Source organism: Condylura cristata, unplaced genomic scaffold, assembly GCF_000260355.1.
Source record: "Condylura cristata isolate star-nosed mole 26May11 unplaced genomic scaffold, ConCri1.0 scaffold00022, whole genome shotgun sequence".
Taxonomy (NCBI): Eukaryota; Metazoa; Chordata; class Mammalia; order Eulipotyphla; family Talpidae; genus Condylura; species Condylura cristata.
Window position 1 is genome coordinate 30,242,985 of NW_004567123.1, and position 19,119 is coordinate 30,262,103.

Here is a 19,119-nt window from a genome sequence, read left to right on the forward strand (position 1 = left end):
TTTTACAGCCCTCTCATACACCCAGTTTCAAGGAGGGGAAGAAAGGAGAGAAATGCACACAAGAAAAAGGAATATAAAAATAGAATCGCGCTTATACCTATAGGCTAAGGGACAAATTAAAAAACAGAACAGGGAGGGAGTGGTCAGGGAGTGGAGAGCGAGAGACCGAGGCAGACAGGAATGGGAAATACCCATGCCAAATCAGGCTGAAAATACCCACGCCAAGTGAGCCCAGCGGGGCAGAGACCAGTGCCCATCACCCAGAGAGTCCCACACACCCGCCCTCCCACCCCGCCTCCAGGCTGCCTGTCCCAAAGGCGGCTCGCAGGAGCCCCCGGGGCTGGAGCTGGAAGGGCACGCGCCACAGCTCCTGGGTACCATGCGGCCCCTGGCGCCACCTGCTGGACTCACAGGGCACCACGTGATCCCCTGGAAGTTAAACGGGGGACTCTGAAGACTGTTGGTAGCCCCCCAACCCCCAGCAACATCACCAGCTGGGCTACTTTGCTTCCCAGAGTAGGAAATGAGGCTCTGGGGCAGATGGCGACTTGCAGAGAGGCCGTCACTCAGCAGAGCAGGTGCTGCCAGGTCCGGGTAGGTGGGAGTCCGCCTGAGAGGCAGCACCTAACCACCCAACCCGAGGGACCTATCCAAGCCGGTTCCACCCGACAGCTGAGGATACAGGCTCCGAGGGCTTCTGGCGTCTGAGCCCTGGGGTGGAAGGACATGGCTGCCATAGCGACGACCCAGTCTGGGCTTTGAGGGAGCCGCCGGGCAGGTTAGTGTGGACAAAAAGGAGGTGAAAGAGAAGGGGTGGGGTGGGGCAGCATGGCTCCGGGGGACCCAGGGTAGCCGGGACCAGTGGGGGCCATCCAAGGGGTCACCCCAAAAGAGACCTTGGTGTTTCTGACGTGTAGGGAAGTTTGGGGGCCATCCAAGGGGTCACCCCAAAAGAGACCTTGGTGTTTCTGACGTGTAGGGAAGTTTGGGCAGGAGTAAGAAAAAGGGAAGGGAAGCAGGGTGGGAAGTGGTGTGTGTTGGGGGGCCGAGGGGAGGAAGCGGTGCTAAGTTACTACGTCCCACCACCACAGTCAGAAGGGAAGCAGAATCCGAAGGGAGGGAAGGAGAGAGGGACAGACACATCAACAGTTGTAGGGACGGAGGGACAGAGGGCCCTGCAGGGCAAGCAGGGGAGGAAGACAGACTGCGGAGGTTGGAGGTCGTTCTTGCGTCCATTGACCCCTGAGCACAGCGGAGACCCTACCCTGACTTGGCACCCAGGGCAGGGCGGGGAGTGCCTGGGTTTCATCCCTCCCACATCCGGTCAAACGGGGAAGCGGTAACAGAATGCAAGGCCAAGGTCAAGGCAGTCAGTCCACTCTGCAAGGTGCACCCAAGTGCAGACCCCCACACGGTCTCGGGAGGCCTCCTGTCCCTCTGCAAGAAAGACTGTCCTGTGCCCACTCGGATTGGCATCCTCACCGACTAGGGGTCACGCATGAGGGACCCCTAAGGTATAAATCGGAAGCCGCCTGGACCCTCCTCAAAGCTTACCCCGTGGCACCAACCACCACGGCCAACCCCAGAGGAACCCACCATGGCTCAGGATCTTTGTATTATAAAGTGGCTTTTAATAATAAAAAATCTGTCATGAACTTAATGAGAAGAATCTGTACATTTTAAAGTAAACCAGTGCAGCGCCCTGGTGCTCAGGACCGTGCGCGTGCTCACCCCCAACGAAGCGGCTTCCCTTCCAGAGATCCCCACCACCTGTGTCCAGACACAGGCCCGCCTCCTGCAAAGGGCCCCTGGGAGCGAGACGCTGGTGGGGCTTGAAGCCTCGGAGCAGCAGGAAACCCACCGCATGGTCCCCACCAGCTGGGGCAGAGATGCCACTCCCTTCCGCCTCTGCCGTGACACTCGCTGGCCAGTGTACAGGGCCGGGGGACAAATGCTGCCGGACCTGGTGGGTCCCTCCCCCCAAAGGTGGCCAGGGAGGAGGCTTCCTGTCTCTCTGGCTGGCTGAGAAGTCGCGAGTGCCCTGCACTGAGCTAAAGCCGAAAAAAACTCAGAAGCCCCTGCCCGGTGTCCCCCAGCCACGTCCCCACCTGCAGGACACCCACCTGCAGAAGCGGCGCTCAGGGGGGCGGCCCAGGCCCCGCCCCCCGCGGCCCTATGCCCAGGTGCTGGAAAAGAGCAAATCGTCTAATAGCGGCCGACTCCCGACTCCCGGAGAACCGAGGGGGGAGAAGGAACGGCAGGCCCACCTTGACCTCGTGTTAAAAAAGATGAAATATTGACATTTAAAATTTTCAATAATTTAGTTTTTTTTTTTTTAGTAGAACTGGGAAAAGTTGTCACTACTGCCTTATATTGGTCCCCTGTTAGACAATATACCTTTCTTTGAAATTTAAAATGTCAAATATATAATCACACAAGCCCCGAACAAAATGCCGACAACACCAGCAACATAAAATCCTGAAATAACCAGAGATTTCACACCCTATAAATAAAGTCGGAGCAGGGCTCCAGTCCGGGCTGACGCCGTTGCCACGGCGGGGTGTGGGAGCTGCTGTGGCTCCGGAGGTCCGGTGGAGACGGTGAGCCGGTCCTCTGGCTCTCCTGGCTCTCCAGGGCCTCGGAGCAGGTTAGTACAGGGTTAGGGTGAATCTGGAAGCTGGCAGAGGAGCAGACACGTGGTCACCTGGAATGTGGACTGAGGAGGAACCAGGGCCTCAAAGTGCAGCTGAGCCGTCCGGGCCGCCGGGCCCGCAGCCTCCATCGGCGAGTCCAGGACTTGTCCCGGTATCCCGGGACCTGCCGCACCCTTCAGCACTGTGGGTCCCCAGCATCCTTGGGCTCCAGCGAAGTGTGAAGGAGGTGCCATCGGCGCCGATCAGCCAGCTTGTCCCAGGGTGGGGCAGCGCTTGTCCTCGGGAGGGGACACGGGAGGCCAGGCACACCCCGGGCAGGCGGGAGCAGAGCCCGACCAGCTCTGGGGAAGGCCGGCGTGGTCCTCACGGCCTCCCACACTCCGGCTCCAAGGAGCAGTCGCACCCCGGACAACTGGTGGTCAGAGGTCTCCGTCCACGGGGGGCTGGCAGAGGCGGTAGAGCCTGGGGCGGGGCAGAGAGGAGGAGGTGGCCCCGCAGGCCGCCGGTCACTACTTCGGCTTCAGGAGAACAGTGACGAGGCCGCGTGACTAACATTCACTGGCCACAGACTCCCCCTGCTGTCCAGGGCCCTCCCCGGGGCACGGGGCAGCACCCGCTCCATGCCGACCGGCGCGGTGTCTAAATACCGCGGGTGTCTGGGTGTGAAGACATGTGGAATGCTGAGCGTTCTCCATGCTAATGGCAACCCAGACACAGTCTGGCCCTGCACTTCGCACCTAGCCTGCAGCCCGCACTGAGCGGCTTTGCTTTTCTCAGGCTACGTTGGGAGGACTCTGAGCTTGATCTGCAAGCTGCAAGCAGGAGAGCCCGTCAGGCCTTCTGCGCAGGGGTGGGGGAGAGGGAGGCAGGGAGGCCGTGGCGGTGACTCGGGCAGAGAGGCAAAGCAGCGGCCCCCAGAGCTGGGCCCGGCGGCTACCTGGGCTCTGAATCTCACTCTGCCATAGCTGTGTGAGCTGGGACCAGATACTCAACCTCTCTGTGCCTCCGGGCCCCACCTGCCACCCGGGGGCATTAACAGCATGCTGGCTGATGGCACCAAGTGAGTTCTTACAGGTCAGGGGTTTGGGGGGTGCCAGGGTAGAAGCGCTGAAAGAAATGAAGCCTAAGGGGGTAGGGTAAGAGCTGGCAAGACTCAGGCGCGGCCGTAGCACTGGTTCTGAGTCCGCAGCCCGTCAGACATTGGTCGGGGGCCAATTGGAGCTCACGGGCTTGCAGAAACCGAGCTACTTCTGCAGCTTCTTGTGAGTCAAATCATTTCTAAAGAGTTAGAGCAAGCGGGCCAGGTGGACGGAGAGAGGACAGGAGAGGCCAGATGAGGGCGTGGCGCGGGGAGGGGCAGAGGAGGTGCGGGGGGCTGGTCTCAGAACATGAAGGGGACGACGAAGGGTCTTCCGGGGCAAACAGGCTGAATTATGTTTGCTGCTCCCCAAAGGGTGGGCCCCAACAAAAAGTAATCCCCAGAGGGAGGCCAAGCCAGGGCCCTGGCCTCCCAGGACCGCACATGAGGAGGGGATACTCACCGAGGCGCGCCCTGGGGCATCTGATCCTTAATTCTGAGGTTTTTGGCCAGAATCTCCACCCTGGGGCCCTAGAAGGAACACTGTGAGGCCCAGAGCTGCCTCCGCTGAATTCAGGGCGCCTGGGAGAGGGACGGGCTTGCGGGGTGGACGCCCCAGAGGCTAAAATCTAGACCACTCCATGTAGGGGAGAGTCCAAAGCTGGGGCCCATGGCCGCCGCTTCCTCCCCACCCCCACAGGCCTATCTCCCAGCTGGCTGGGGGCACGCACAAGCCATGATGCCTAGGCCCGGCGCCCGACACTGGGGCCCAGGCACCCTCACCTGCTTCCGCATGATGTCGGTGGCCTGCATGATGCATTTGGGCAGCAGCCCATGGCTCCTCGCCAGCACAGCTGCCTGCTCCAGGGAGACGCTCAGGGTGCTCCTGCCAGCAGGGTGGGGAGGGTGATGAGGGGGCAAGGGCAGGGGCCATTTCCTGCCCCCCCCATGGTCTCCAAGACCCCCGATGCCCTAGAACCCTCCACCACCACCGAGACCATCATGGCCCAGCAGGCCCTGGGCTGGGGTTCTGTTCCCACAGAACTGGGATATGTGATAGGGACAACAGGCAGAAAGTGTCCACAAGGCATGGAGGGCAGATCTGCCCCCAAAAGGTAAATGGCTGTCATCCTCCAGACAGACCAGGCCGCACAGACCGTCCTTCACGGGGACCTCAGAGCCACGCCCCAGCGGGCTCCCAGCACGCCCAGGTGTGCCCACTCCCGCCGGCCATTTCACAGACGGACACACTGAAGTCTGGAGCATGGCAAGGCCTTGTCTGCGCTCAACAGACGGGGGCAGAGCCAGGACACAAAGCTGGCCTGCCCTGGGCCCCCACACTGACCCCTCCGCCCCTCCTCGTGGGGCGCTGGTACCCACCTCTGCATGCCCGTGCCACACATGGCGATCTGGCAGGCGCCCAGGCGGTAGCAGAGTTCGGAGGAGATGGGGATGAGACCAGCACCCAGGCTTCCGCCGCCGCCGGATTTGGGATGGACGAAGGACTTCATGAGGCGACAGAGCTCGTCCAGGGCGTTGATGGGCCGTATCAGCTGAGAGGCACGCACCGGCCGTCAAAGGAGGCCCCGTCTCCCCGGGCCCAGCCCCATGCCTGCAACTCCCCTCCCCTCCCACTCAGCTCACGGTGGGAGGGAACTTTCAGGCGAAAGCGCCTTCCGTGACCTCTGCTAAGGACCACCATCAGCTCCCCTGCCCTGAGCTGGCGGCAGTGGCAGTGCTCACATCCTAATTCAGGCCTAACCTTGCAGTAAAACCCTCTACACCTGCCCAGCTTCTGGGGTGCCCCTGCTGAACCCAAATGTCCTCTCTTGTCTTCTGACCCAGGAGCAGCTCGAGGCCACCCAAGCAAGAGCCTTCAAATACCCCAGGGTCCCTCCATCACACATGGAGGTTCACTCACCCCACCCACAGCCCCAAGGCCAGCACTGCAGAACTGGGGTCAAATCCAAGGCCTGCCTGAACCCAGAATGTGCAGCAGGCACATGGGAATGCGGGCACTGGGCAGCCAGATCTCCTCAGAAAAGCTCGCCACCTGTCTTATGTGAAGTCTTGATTTTCAACATTGGCAACCAATTTGAAGTAACACCTCTGCACATCAGGTGCGGGACAGGACCTGCTGGCTCAGCAGGTCTCAGCGCAACGCTGCCATGGCCCAGCGGGGCCGGAAGACACGGAGAGTGGTGCCAGGGGAGGCCACCATCCTTAGTGCCAGGCTGCGGAGAAGCAGCAGAAGTCCCAGAGTGGGGAGGGAGGGATCCTAGCAGACTTCCTGGAGGAGGAGCCACAGAGGCCTCAGGGGCTTCTCCAGCAGAGGCCAGTGCGGAGGCCACCTGAGCCTGGCCCGCTGGGTCCTGACCCAAAGCCCAGCCCTGTGCTTGTCCCATAGCACGGGGAAGGTGCACCTACCTGGTCTATCTTCACCGCCGTGGTGCTGGCGTCCGTGGGCAGGTTAGACCGTTCCAGGTAAAACGCCCTAGGAGGGAAAGATGGGGTGAGGGCAGGGCTGCCCCCCCACTACCCTTCCAATCCCTGACTGGGGCAGCAACTGCCCCCTTCCCTTCCCCGGGCAGAATTAGACCTCTGGGAGCCCCACTCAGCAGCACACAGCTCCCCTTCCTCCAGCAGTTGCAGAGAGCACCCCTCAAGGCCAGACCACCCCTCGAGGCCACCTGGACCTGCTGACCTCTGAAATAGCACCCAACAAACAGCCTCACCCCACCCTAGGCACCCTGCCTCCCCCCCTCCAGACACTTCTCCGCGCTGACACCTTACACTGCTCTTTGTGTACTGGCTCTGGGTTCACCCTCATCCCACCCCAGAACAGGAGCAGCAGGCTTCTCTGTAAGGGGCCCAAGAGGAAATATTCCAGGTTGTGCAGACCTGACTACTAAAACTGCATTCAGCTCTGTGTCCATGGAGTGCAAAAGCAGCCACAGGCAGCGTGCACGCAAATGAACGTGGCTGTGTGCTAATAAAGCTTTATTGACAAACCAGGGCACGGGCCAGCCAGCCCTGCTCTGGAATACACGTTCCATGAAGAACGGCTCCCATGCGGGCACTGCTGAGGCCCAAGCAGGGACCCAGAGCCCAGCCTGGTCCACAGAAGTCTAGATTAACATGCCGAATGATCGGAAGGAATGAAGGAAACTCACGAGCAAGATTTACAATATTCGGCAAACAGACCAGTTGGGTGGCGGCTATCGACCCAAAGACATGTCAGTTTTAATGAAATAACTGACGTTTCCCCTGAAGAAATTAATGGAACCGTCGAGCTCCCAATTCCAAATGGTGAAGCTGGGCCCCACTACGGTGAAGGTCTTCCCCACACACTGAACATCTGTCCCCTAATTCTGAGCACATTTTTATGCATCTGGAGACAGCAAGGTCAAGGTAGAAAGGGGTGAGGACTGCAGTCACGGTCCTGGGCTCAAGGTTTGCCCCAGGGCTGACAGGATTCCGCCCTCCTCTCCATGCCTCTCTGGGGTTCCCCTCTGAGCAGGGGCCACACCCCTTCCTCACAGGCCTGGGAACACAGGGTTTCCCTCCCACCTCCCACCCCACTTTGGAGTGAGACAGGCAGCTCCTCTCTGTTGGATTCAAACAGACCCGGTTCAAACTGCAGCCCAGCGGCTGCGCAGCCACGTGACCACGCCTGGGCATTCGCCCCAGCCTCAGTTTCCCCTTCTGCAAAGTGCATGAGAAAGGCTGACCCCGACTGCTGTGAGGCTGATGAGCTCATGGAGGCTGATGCCTGGTACGTAGCAGGTGGGCAAGGGGGCATTTGTCCACTGCCACACAGGGTCCTGCCTGGCGCCTTACTTGCTAACACCCACACCCTTGCGCAACCCGGGCAGATACCTGAGCTTGCGGTAATACTGCTGAACCTTCTCCAGCGACTGGGTGTTGATCTCCTGTTGCAAATCTTCTGCCACCTGGCTGCCTGGGGGAGGCGGCCCCTCCACATTCTCCAGAGCTGTGAAGGAAGAAAAGGGGGGCAGGCTGTTGGACCCTGCTGTGTTCAACAGCCTGGCTGCCCCAGCACCCCAAAACTCACCTTTGGTGAAGAGCACAGTGTGCAGCCTCAGGCTGGCCCCACCCTCCAGGCGTGAGGGCAGCTTGGAGAAGTGGTAGCTGTCGAGGTAGAAGATGACCTTCAGTGCCTGCCGGCTGCCCTCAATGTGATAGAAGATGTTGGTGTCTGTGGGGAGACATGTGGGGCAGCATGTTCACATGGAAGCAAGGGGGGCTCCCCCTTTCTGGAGAGTAGCTTCAGACATCCCCTTCAAACCTGCAGGATGGAGTCTGCCCACCCCAGAGGGGTAGCTTCAGACTGCCTTGCCCTCTGCCTTCTAGGGGAGCCCCAGGCACCCCATGCTCCCCCACTCAGAAAAGCAGGCGCTCACCTCCCTTTCTGCCTCCTTTAACAGCTCAAATGTCCACCGTTTAATTCTTAGGCACTGGTACTGCTTATCTGAGGCAGGCCAGTGTCTGCCTCCAGCGCCTTGCCCTGCGTCCACACCCCTCACCTGGTGCCCAGGGCCAGAGCCGCCCCGACAGGACCTGCCTCTTCCTTAACCCACAAGGAAGAGCTATGGCCACGTGGGCAAGACTGTGCAGTCACAGTCACCCTGTGCCCCGGCAGACATCACCAGCAGCTCCTCCTGAGCCCAGCTGGGCTTGACAGTCACTGCTAATCAATTCCAAACTGTACGAATGTCTTTGTTCATCTAGACTCTCATCTACACATTCTGAAGAAGGTAATACACTCCCAAGGGGGCAAAAAAAAAAAAAGGTTTGGTGGGGGGAGAGGGAGAGGCAAAAAAATGTACTCTCCCTATGTATAAAGCACAGATATACAAGCAGCATGAAAACAGATACATCATATACCTGTGGCATTAAATATTCATGGGGGTGCAGCAAGCAGGGAAAACACTGAAAGGCCCCTGTGGGGTTGCCGCTAAAAGCACACTGAGCAGCACTGACCCAGCGCAGCGGTTCTCAAACCAGTCTGCTTCAGAATCACCCAGAGCGGGTGAGCACAGATTTCTGGCTCCACTTCCAGAGCTGTGGATTCAGGAAGTTGGGGCCTGAGAATCCACCTTCCAACCATGGTTGGTCCAGGGATCACACTCGGAGAACCAGCTCTGCAGCCCTGTGGTTCTCGGTCCTGGCTGTATATCCAAGTCGCTGGAAGGCTTTTCTAGAATCCCATCGCCTAGGGGCCACCCCAACAAACTCAATCTGAATCACCCGGGCTCAAGACTGGGACCGGAGCATCAGTATCTTTGAAAAACCCCCTGAATGATCCCAGTGCAAGCAGGGCCGAGACCCGCTGGGCGAGGCCGTGGGCTCCAGGAGGCAGGAACCTTGCCGTATTTCTTTCCACAGCAGCCCAGAACCTAACACCAGGCTGCATGCCCTTAAATACTAGTCGTGTGGATGGCTGGATGGGTGGGTGGGTGGGAGGATGGAAGGATGGATGGGACAAGGGTTGGGTGGGCTGGGTAGACAGACATGTGGGTGGGCTGGTGGTGTGGGGGGGTAGGTGGGTAAATGGATGAGTCTATGGTGTTGGGTCGGGGTGGGGTGTGAGTGGATGAGAGCGTGGGCAGGTGGAAGATGGGTGGAAGGAAGAAGCCTAATTATGGAATCAGCCCTAAGGAGACTTTCACGCATCTTCACTAAAGAGAAGGACGTCTCTAGCATGGCATTCAGTCAGAGCGAGGTGCTGGCCGGGGCCCCCTTAGTAAGCTCTGGGGTGACTGGCTCTGTACAAGAAGAGACACTTCTTTATCTATGGGTCCCTCGGGTTCAGCTTTGAGGCTCACGTTGGAGCATGAGCAGCTGGCCTGGTGACAGGGCGAGAGACAGGATGGTCCCAGAGTGCCCCCCACTGCCCTGGGACCCCCAAGTCTCACGGCGCTGGGGAGGAATCACTCACTGGCCACGCAGTTCTCATCCAGCTGCTTAAAGGCAAAGGTGACATTGTCCAGCTCCGACAGGGTGACCGAGATGTCCTCCAGCATGGTGCGCTCCTCCTTCTGCAGGGGAAGACGGTGGGGGACTCAGAGGCCAGCCCTGGCCCAGGGTTTCACTTCAAAATGCCAGTCCCAAGCGGGGCTCTCCGGGCAGTGAGCGGACCCGTGCTCGCTCTAGCTTGTCCTGCCGTTCTCGGGGGTGGACATGTCTATGCTCTAATGTGCCGGTGGTCATCAGACCTGACCACCCCACCAATCTAACTTCACCATATCAACCTAGCTGACCAAATAAAGCCCCTTACCCCCAGGTTGGCTCCACTTTGCTGGCACCTATGGTTAACACCAGCCAGCAGGGGGCGCACCGAGCCCACGCTTTCCCCAACCCCAAGGGCCCTGGTTTCCAGCCCAGCCTGGGACAAGGTGTGGGAGGCCCAGAGATGCAGAGACGCAGGCAGGCTGGCCAGGACACAGCGTGGGTGGAGGGAGAAGCAGCACGGAGCAGACGCCACTGCGCGCTGCCATCTCTGGAGGGGAGCTGCTCTGCGCAAGCTCCCCAGATGCTGAGGTGTTGGCTCTGCCTCCCAGGGCTGGCAAAGGAGCCTGGGGCCTCCGACCCCAGAGGGTGGGTGGACAGAGGCGGGCAGAGCAGGGGCTCCCCCCCGCTCCTCACTCACCACGGCGGCGGGGGACAGCAGCGACTGGCAGTGCAGAAGGACGCCGGTGGCCGCCACCTGCTCCAGCCACTTGCGGCTGGCGTCGCGGCTGCTCTCCTCGTACTCGCCGTTGTTGTTGTAGCGGTAGCTGAGGGCCGCCAGCAGCTGCTCGGAGAAGGTGCACACGGCGGCCACCAGCGCCTGGCAGAAGATGGCGTCCCTCCGCAGCTGCAGCTCCGTGTCTGGGGCGAGGGCGCGGTCAGGTGGGCACGGGGGGGAGGGGCAGCCCCAGGGCCCAGAACCAACCCCTGGGCCACCCGTCTGGGGCTCCCGACAGGCTGGCCCCTGGCAGCCACCAAAAGCAAATCTCCACCAAGAAGACAATTCGCTAAAAAACAACGCTCTGGGCGACCCATGTGCCTATTTTAAAAAACAAAAACTGGGACTTCCCTTGGACGTCCCCAAACCTTCAGCTGTTCCCCTCTAGTTAAGGGAGCGCTGGGCCCTGGCTGGCTGACCGCCAAGCTCCGAGTTTTAAGAAATGCAGTTGACTGTCTTCTTTGTTTGGGGAGGCCCGCCTTCTCTTGCCTTCCCCTCCGCCCCCCTTTCTGGTCCTGCTCATGGCAGTTTGCAGGGCTAGTCACGCACTGGCCAGCAGGCTTCTAGTCTTCTGGAAGGGGTGATTTGGGGTGACTGGCCTTTGCTGCCTGGCTTAAATGGCCAATGATGACCTCGACCCTATTCTAGCCACTCCTTGGCTGAGACTTTCTGGGCAAAGGGAGGGACAAAGGGCAGCTCCAGCATCCCCGTGCCCACCACCCGCCCTCTTCTGGTGCTGGCCAGGGATCCCCAAGCTGGGGCCAGCACTCTGCTGACAAGGGGGGGGGGGCTGTTCCTGGTCCTCAATCCTCTATCCCGTGTCCTTGTCAAGACCCGCCCAGGCCTGGGAGGGGCAAGACTCGGGGCTCCCTGCTGAGGGACCTGAGGCTTCTGCCCGACACAAGAGAAGTGTGCTAGGCCTAAGCAGCTCCTGGAGGTGGCTGGAGGCCACCTTTTCACACACACCCTCCCCCGAAGCAGCCCCAAGACCACAGGGGAGTCAACTTCATCTTCCTGGAGAGCAGCCATGAGCACCCCTACCAGCATGGCCCCCTGCGTGTGACAGTCACAGCCCTCACCTGTGCATTTCAGCAGGGCCAGCAGCAGCTGGTGCTTCCCATCTGGAGGGGTGGGAAGGAGAGAGAAAGAAGGTGGGCTGGCGGCAGCAGCAGAACCGGACCCCCGGGGGGTCAAGTGCTCTGATCCCACAGTAGGGACGTTCTGGGCCCACGCAGTTGGGCCTAAGGAGCTTTGATTAAATGTCGAGTAAATTCCAGAAGTCCCCGGGTGTCAGGGATGGAACCGCCAAGGTGTGCTGTGTCTGTTTACATGGACCCGCCAACAGAGGCTGACGCCAGCCCCACAGCCCTTTCCTCGCACACCTGCGTGGCACGCATGGGCACACACGCGGGCACGTGCTCACACCCGCCCACTCACACGTTCTCAGGTCGCCGTGCATGCAGTTTGATCACGGGCAACAACCTGAACTAAATTCACAATTTCAGAAACTGGGAAGAAATGAGTTGTCTTCTCAGTCTCCTCACTCTGCCAGGAAGCACCCGCAACCCAATCCTGAGCAAGGATGTTCAGTCCAGGGCCCTGCCCAGGACAGGACACTGGGTGGAAAAAGAGGCACTGCTCCTCTCGGGCTCTCGCTGGGCACAGGGACCTGGAACAGGCCCCTTCTGAGCTATCCACATTGACAGAGGCCACAAGCCACTCCCCCACCCCCACACATGAAGCCTAACTAGTTGCTAGGCTCTTGTCTAACTGACCTTCCACATATCTCTGGATGTTGTCCACCAGGGTCTTGATGGAGTTGGGGAGGTTCCAGGGGTCTTCCTGGATGCTAATCTGAATTAAGTTCCGGCCACGGATTGTGCACTCTTCCTTCTGTTTGAACTCTGAGACAGGAAAGTGACATGAGGGCCATGGGAGGGACAGTGGTAGCTTTGGAGAATGGTGGGACAAAGGCCTAGGTCCCATCACCAGATGCCAAGCTCATGATGTTGGATCAAAGTTGCAGGCAGAACTCTTGGGTACCACCTGGTACATGTAAGTGTGCTGCTGATTCAGTGTACCAAGGCAGACATCACTAATTGATCTTAGCACTCCTTCCTGCTGATTGAGGATTCATTCCTCACAGCTGCAACCAATCAGTGTAGACATCACAAGTCAATCACCACACTCTTTTCTCCAAGGCATGAAGGTAACATAGGAAGGAGTCTGAGGTACTGGCCTCCTCAGAGCTATAATCAATCAAGCACATGAGTAACAAGGTAGGCTAGCCTTTCGTGAACTGTGAGGGAGCAGCCCAGGCACAGAGTGGGGATGTGGCTTGCTTAAAGTGACCCAGGTGTGTAATGACAGAATTGGGACTTGAACCTGATCCCAGCAGGGCCATTCAGAAGCAGAGCACACCCAGACCCCTATTCCTTTAGCCTGTTCCCTGCTGCAAGACCTCAGGTTTCTGACACATTTGTGATGTTGGTTTCTCTAGACTTTGAGTTTCTGATTTCTGAGTCCAGTCCCTGGAGAGGAGATCCTGGACAGCTGGAGGGGCAGCTGAGCTAGGCGAGCCCAACTCTCCATTACTTCCCCACACACACACACACACTTAGAAACAAGTGGTCATTTCTTTTCCCATCTCGCACACCCAGCTGAGTGCTCCTTGATGTCGAAGGCAGTGTCAGACTTATCTGAGGGTCTCCAGTACCCAGCATCAGACTGGTGTGAGCTAGTTCTTAGAAATTATTTACTGGAGGATGGATGGATGATGGATGGATGGGTGGATGGATGGATGGATGGATGATGGATGGAGGGATGGATGGATGGATGGATGGATGGATGGATGGATGATGGATGGATGATGGATGGATGGACGGATGGATAATGGATGGATGATGGATGGATGGATGGATGGATGGATGGATGATGGATGGATGGATGATGGATGGATGATGGATGGATGGTGGATGGATGGATGATGGATGGATGGGACAGGCAGGCAGATGCATGGATGGGAGGGCAGGTGAGTGAATGGATGGATAGAAGGAAGGAAGACGGGTGGAGAGTGGGTGGGTAGATGAATGTATGTATGTAGGTAGGTAGGTGCACATGCATGCATATATGTAGAGAGGAGTAGGCAGTGGGTGGGTGCATGGATGGATGGATAGAGAGAAGGGAGGGAGGAAGGATAAGTGGTTGGGTGAGTGGACAGGTGGGTGGACAGGTGGATGGATGAGTAGGTTGGTAGATGCATAAATGGGAGGAAAGATGGGTGAGAGGGCACGAGAAATGCCAATTCTTTTTTCCTCAGACATTCAAGTAGAAAATCTCGATTTGACATGGGTAAGTCCTGAACGCATGTTTAACTCACTGATCTCTTTCATAAGGAAAGAACAAAGAGCCCTGGAGGCAACAGTTCCAGTGTGGTGACAGTTTCTGATCACTGTTGCCACTGGGTTAATCACAGCAGCTACATTCACTTATTGCATGCTATACAGGCTTTCTGTCGTGGGGCTCCATCTGTTCCTTTCAGAAACTAAATTTTAAAGAGACATTTTCAAAGAAGTTATGTCAATAATAACACAGGTAGCAAACGAGTACAGGTTAAAACCATTTAAGCTGTAAGCAGTTTCTGCCAAGTGCCTAAAGTGAAGGAGGGAAATATGGATGACTGAATTTTGGCAAACTGCTCCAGTCTGGTTACAATGGGAAAAGAGAGAGGCCCAGAAAGGCCCAGGGCCAACCCAGGGGTGTGGAAGGGTCGGCCTCTGTTGTAAATCCTCTGTGTTGGTTTGCACAGTGCTTTAGACATGACAGCACAGTTCTCGGCTCACGGTCTACACAGAACTGGCTGGATTTGCTGGTTGAACTTGCTGACCTTGGTCACTGACCTTGGGAGGGGTGAAGCAGAGACCAGGCTGCCCCGCCCCATGCTGGTGTCATGCCTCGCCTCACCCAGGGACTCGCTTCTACTCACCTTGCAGGCCGTGGTCCATGGGGAAATGCTTGGTCTCTTCGAAGGCCCTGCTCATGACCGGCCCCTTGAGGAGCGCATGGATGGAATCCACCTGGACGGCAGGAAGCTCCCGTAAGCTGGACCTGTTGCCCCACAGGGCGCCGTGGCCCCAGCCCTGCCCCAGTGCCTGGTTTAGAGGTTCTCCCCGGAGTGAGCAGAACCCAGTGCAAAGCCGGGGACGAGGCAGAGGGCCTACCTGGTTAAAGAGATGCTCCAGGCAGCCGTGGAGCTTGTCCTGCTTGTCGGAGGGGATCCGCATGTCGCAGGGCAGCTCGTCTCCTGGAGGACAGAAGAGGCCACCACCATCACCTTCCCCTCACCTCTGAGAGCAGACGAGGCGCGGCACATCCAAGGAGGCAGGGCCATGGGCGTCAGCCTCCTCTCACACCTCCCAACCTCTTTCCCAAGAAGGCCAGGAGCTGCGGAGCCCCAAAGCCCACACGGGGTGAGGAGTCTAACTGACGTGGGTCCTGGCTGTGTGTCACTGGGCAAGGCACTTAACCTCTCTGAGCCTTAGTTTCTTCATCTGCAGCACAGGCGGCCCGCACGCCCTTGTAAGCCTTTGCTATCACTTCCAGTCTGCAAGTGAGGAGACTAAGGAACAGAGAGCGAGGTCAGGACCCCGAGTCGCCTGACTGGCCCCCCAGCTGTTTTGGTTAACTCAGCTGCCACATGCAGGCTCATCAGAAAACCTCCCCAGGGGCAGGTTCTGTGGCTGAGCATCTCATATGATGAAATATTTATCTAACGCTCAGCGTTATCTTTGATTGTACTTGAGCTTTTATTCTTCTGTTAAATCAGAGTATAATTAAGGTTACATTTTATGTGCAGACTCCCTCTGGAAGGGCAGAAAGGACAGCAGAGGCAGCGGAGGCGGGGAGGGCAGGGGAGGGAGGCTGTCACCACCCTCGTGCCTGGAGCGTCAGGAACCGTGTGGAAGTGACCTAGTCACAAAGTCAAATTTTTTAATGCTGAAGTCAACAAAGCTAAAATAAGAAACAAAACAAATTTCGGGCAGCCCGTGAGAGCTGCAGGCCCAGTAGGATCTAATTTATGAAACGGCGTTTATGTCTGTCTGTCCGTGTCTGTCCGAGTCGCCAGTGATCTAAGTACCAGTCACAGTCATGTCTGGGGGGCTGGGGGAGGCCACCTGGATGCTTTCCACGGACTTCTGCTGAATTTTTTGTGTTGCTCGATTTGACTCTAACCCGTCGTTTTTACAGACGCCACCGGGTCACCCGCTGTGGTGACAGCACCGCACAGTCTAACCGCGAGGGGTGGGTTTTGCGTTCTGCACCCTTGACATCCAGAGAGCGTCAGCTCCGCGAGCCAGGACTCAAGTCTGGCCGTTACTGGCAGTGCTTCCTGCACATACGCACTGCTCAGTGTGTGTTTGCTGACGGAGGGAGGGACAGGAAATGCACGACCGGGCCGTGCAACGCGAGAGGAACAAGGTGACAGAACAAGAGAACAAGAAACTGCTCCTGGGACAGGGAGGCGCCTCTCCCGGAGGCGGCCCCTGCACTCACCGGACCCCATCTCGTCGCTGCCCAGGTAGGAGCTGTTACTTCTCACGCTGGTGTAGGAAAGGACCGAGTCCCGGTTACTGTTACACTCGCTGCAAAGGGGCAGGGGGACGCGGTGAGTCCCCTCCACCCCCCAAGCTCTGGCCCCAGCACCCGGAATCCACATTCTGGGGTGTGGACACAACTCTAGGTCCTCTGGTGGACAACTGGCCCTGGCCAACCACCAGAGCCAGGGACAGGCAGGTGGCCTGGTGGCTCCCTGCTCTGACAGCGTGGAAACACCCGGGCACAGATGCGTAGAACTAGGACAGGGAATGAGCGCCCCTCAGGGGTCACCCCGGGCGCACACCCTTGTTCCCAGACCACCCACAGTCAACCACACAGCTCTGCTATCGCCCAGCCTGGCTGGAACCCCAGGATGGGGGCTGGGGGGCAGGACAGTGCTCGGGTGATGTATGTCCCAGGAGCCCGGAAGATACGGGGAGTCAAAATCCACAATCCTGCAAATCTTTGCTTTGCCTTTTTGACAATTAAGGGGAAAACCTAAGGACTCAGAGTGGTAAGGAGGAGATCTGAAGAAATCCTGGGCTAGTGGACACGAGGCTCCAAGAACACAGTGCCCCCTTAGCCCGAGCGCCCCTCACAAAGACCCGACGAGGCCTGAGGCACCAGCCGCGACCCTGGCAGTCAGGGGGACAGAGGGTGGGGTCGGCGGGACATGGGCCTTTCTTATCAGACTCACTGGGCTCTGGCTTTTGCCCTCAGAGAGCTGAGCTGCCCCCTGGAGAGTGCCGCTTTCGCCACATGGCGAGTGCCACATACGCCACCTACCCGGAGACCACTGTGCTCGTTTTCCGTGGTGTGGGAGATGCTATTCACCTTCAGCATGGTTTACTACAGGAAACTGAGTTTTTAGTCTAATCAACCCACTCATTCGGATTTTGCTGATCTAGTTCTAGCTACAAGCAGAAAGGCAGTGCAGACCCTCAGAGCTGGAAGGGTAAGCATGGTCTCCTCCCTGGACCCAGGAGACGCAGTGTGTTGCAAAAATGCTGAGCTTTACGCACATCAGACCCCGACTTTGTCGCATTCAGCCAGTGGGCGCAGCACAGCCCCACCGGCCCAGACCCCCTGTAGTCTGTGGCCGCCAGGGTCCCGCCGGACACCCCCGCCAAGCCCACCTGTAGGAGTCGCGGTAGCTCATGGTGTCGTGGCCTGAGTCCTCCTGATCTTCCTCGGACACCTTGAAGCACACCTTCTTGATACCCCCGTGGTCAGTCCTGTCCATCTCGCTCTCCTCACTGACCAGCGGGGGGGACGAGGCCTCTTCCACTGAAGGTGGGTCACAAGACCCCCCTGAGGTTGGCTCCGTGATGGTGGACAGCAGCCTGCGGGAGCAGAGTCGGAATTGGACTTGCAGGAGGGCGGCCTCACCGGCCTCCATGGACATTCAGGGAAAGGCACTGACCTCGGACCTCGGCTTTGACCCTAACCTGAAGAAGCCACAAGTGCTTCGTGTCCCTTCCCTGAACATCCCATGAGCAGCCTTGCGGACGCACATACACTGTCCCTCCTGTAGAGGGCGGGAGACAGAGGCTGCTTGCACCAGCAGGTGACAGGCTCAAGGGCCCAGAATAGCAACCACTTGAGTCCAGAGAGCTTCACCCGCCTCACACTCTCCTCTGCTGTGGCATGAAGGCACCACGGATAATGTGTGAACAAACGGGCATGACTATGCTGCAATAAAACTAAAAAAGAAAAACAGGCAGTGGGCTGCCTCGAGTGGTAAGGACTCTCCTTGAGAGCAGGGGTTCCCAACGGGATGAGCCGTGTCCAGAGACATACGCAGCGGTCACGATTAGAGGAGGGGCATCTGGTGGGTGGAGGCCAGTCCACGGGATGGTCCCCCAACAGGCAAGACGTGGCCCCGAACGTCAGTGGTGCGAGGCTAAGAAACACCACTGAAAATAGAAGCTGGCTGCTCTGACCATACCGAAAGTCCCTAACGCCCTAATAGTCCTCCCCTGGCACCCAGCCCGGGCTCCCACGTCCTTGACTGTCTCCGAGGCCTCTTCTGACAGCTGGTGTGTCAGAAAGCGGACTCTAGCCAGGTCCGGATGTGCACCGGCCGGGGCTCTCTCGGGTCTGTTTGTGGCTTTGTACTGCATTCGACTTTATCGACACAGTGATGGTTTGCGCCACTGTAGGTGACTGAGGCCACCGCACCTTGCAGCCAGCCAGGCACCCAGCCCTCCACCACAGTTCGCGGGCCCCCTCTCAGCCACCTCGCCCCAGGCTCTTTGATCACGCCCACATCTTCCTCCCCACACCTGCCCCCCTGTCTATGTGGACGCCCCTGCCCCCTGGGCTTGGCAGCGGTGTCCCCCTGGTGCCACGGCCCCACCCTCGAGCCTCCAGATCCTAGTGCCCATGCAGTGAGACCTGGCTCTGAGTAGAGGAGGCTCGTCCTCGCAGGTGGCGTCCACGTGTGTCCTGTGCACTGCACCCTGGGACACCGCGCCCGGCTGCCTCTCCCTCTGGGACCCTCAGATCATAAATGTCCCCCCGGCCTCCCTGAGGAACCCCGTCTCCCCCATGGGGGCTGTCCCCCCCCCATCATTTCCCTACATAACGCTTCTCAACCAGGGGAGATGCCGCCCCCCAGGGGCCACTTGGCAATGTTTGAAGACCCTGCTGGTCGCCAGAACTGCAGCTAGAGACCAGGAATACCACCCCACACCTGTATCGCGCACGCACACCTCCAGGTGTGTGCAGGCTCAGGTCCAGACACGCAGCAAAGCGAGTCGCACTTATTTTCTGGCTTCCCAATTCCTATGAAAGTTATGTGCACACGACACTGTATCTTCTGAAGTGTATGGCAGCACTGTGTCTAAAGTATCCGTTTTAATTTAAAAGCACTCCACTGCTGAAACCCATGGTAGAGACACCAAGTGAACATGTTCTGTGGCAGAACACACAGGGAGCCACCGCGCACAGCGCGTCAGGCTGTCCGTGACAGCACCATACACTGAGACACACCCCTCTCTCAGCGCCACGGCCGAGAACGCCCCTACTCCTGTCCGCAG

The 19,119-nt window shown here is 58.5% G+C and overlaps 1 protein-coding gene across 1 annotated transcript in view; it reads right to left on the reverse strand.

Moving 5' to 3' along the window:
• Positions 1-2,307: 2,307 nt before the first annotated feature.
• PREX1 (phosphatidylinositol-3,4,5-trisphosphate-dependent Rac exchange factor 1) overlaps positions 2,308-19,119 on the reverse strand; it is a 157,407-nt gene continuing 140,595 nt past the window's right edge. The window contains exons 24-38 of the mRNA XM_012728131.1: positions 17,215-17,421; positions 16,037-16,125; positions 14,704-14,786; positions 14,469-14,559; positions 12,259-12,387; positions 11,563-11,604; positions 10,406-10,626; positions 9,695-9,794; positions 7,808-7,951; positions 7,612-7,726; positions 6,160-6,226; positions 5,113-5,285; positions 4,516-4,618; positions 4,196-4,263; positions 2,308-3,116 (exon numbers count right to left, since the gene is read on the reverse strand). Of these exons, the coding sequence (XP_012583585.1) occupies positions 3,074-3,116; positions 4,196-4,263; positions 4,516-4,618; positions 5,113-5,285; positions 6,160-6,226; positions 7,612-7,726; positions 7,808-7,951; positions 9,695-9,794; positions 10,406-10,626; positions 11,563-11,604; positions 12,259-12,387; positions 14,469-14,559; positions 14,704-14,786; positions 16,037-16,125; positions 17,215-17,421 (1,675 nt within the window). The 3' untranslated portion in view covers positions 2,308-3,073. The remainder of the gene's footprint in view (positions 3,117-4,195; positions 4,264-4,515; positions 4,619-5,112; positions 5,286-6,159; positions 6,227-7,611; positions 7,727-7,807; positions 7,952-9,694; positions 9,795-10,405; positions 10,627-11,562; positions 11,605-12,258; positions 12,388-14,468; positions 14,560-14,703; positions 14,787-16,036; positions 16,126-17,214; positions 17,422-19,119) is intronic.